The sequence below is a fragment of the Gekko japonicus genome, unplaced genomic scaffold (genome assembly GCF_001447785.1).
Source record: "Gekko japonicus isolate JY-2015 unplaced genomic scaffold, Gekko_japonicus_V1.1 scaffold46627, whole genome shotgun sequence".
Taxonomy (NCBI): Eukaryota; Metazoa; Chordata; class Lepidosauria; order Squamata; family Gekkonidae; genus Gekko; species Gekko japonicus.
In genome coordinates, this window is record NW_015226038.1 from 1 (window position 1) to 863 (window position 863).

The following is an 863-nucleotide window of genomic DNA, read 5'->3' on the forward strand; positions in this document are numbered from 1 at the left end:
ACGTGAGCTGCTTGTAAGCGTGGGCTCCAGAGCTGAAGGAAAACTCTGACATCACGCAAAGCAGCACAGGAAGCTGACGCAGGGCTTTTCGTCTCATTCCAGTGGCAACGGCAGAACTCACTTGCCTGGTTTTGACTCCTAGGCATCTTGGGAGAAAGGGGGAGGGGTGTCATTCCGATATGGAACATACTGTCTTCATTAGAATTTATGTTCTATTGTTATCAACAGTGAAGGCATCTTAGTAACGTCTTTACCACGCAAGGTCCACTGCACAACACTGTGGGTGTCAATTGCAAAATTCCATCCCTTGGCAAGATCTACAGTGCCAGAAGCCTCACGGTGTTACATAAGAGGTCAGTTCTACCTGGATGCAGTTTTCTTTAAAAACAAAGGCTGTTTTAAGACTTTCTGCCTATTTGTTTTTAAGACTGTTTCCACTGTGCGTTTTCTCAACCCCACAACCATTTGTCATGCTGCTTGATGCGCTCTCTTTCAGCTTTCTCAAGCAATCGTGTGGCCCCATCCCTTCGAAAGAGGACGGGTTTTTAAACGAGCCTCCTATTCTGTCCCAGAGCGTGAAGTACTGGCCGTAGTTGTAATCGAAATACAGGTGGTGGTCGGTGTGATGGGCGGCCCCGTTGATGATCGGCTTCAAGGCATCGGGGACGCGGTAGTCCCCGTCGTGGATGGAGATCGTCCAAACGTTGACGAAGATGTAGAGGCCCAAGTAGGTCACCTTGTGCAGAGGGAAAAGGAACGGGTAGATGTGGTAAGGGATGCTCTGAAGGAAGCCATCCACAGGGTGGAAAGCGTGGCTTGCGAATGGAGTCGGCACCTTCCACAAATGATGAGGCTTGTGTAAA

The 863-nt window shown here is 49.4% G+C and overlaps 1 protein-coding gene across 1 annotated transcript; it reads right to left on the minus strand.

Annotated features, from left to right (window-relative positions):
* Window positions 1–18: 18 nt before the first annotated feature.
* SC5D (sterol-C5-desaturase) lies at window positions 19–859 on the minus strand (the record flags this gene model as incomplete). The annotated part of the gene is made up of 1 exon (XM_015428786.1): window positions 19–859. A coding segment is annotated over one exon (447 nt), but the record flags the coding sequence as incomplete, so codon positions are not given.
* Between the last annotated feature and the right edge of the window lie 4 nt (window positions 860–863).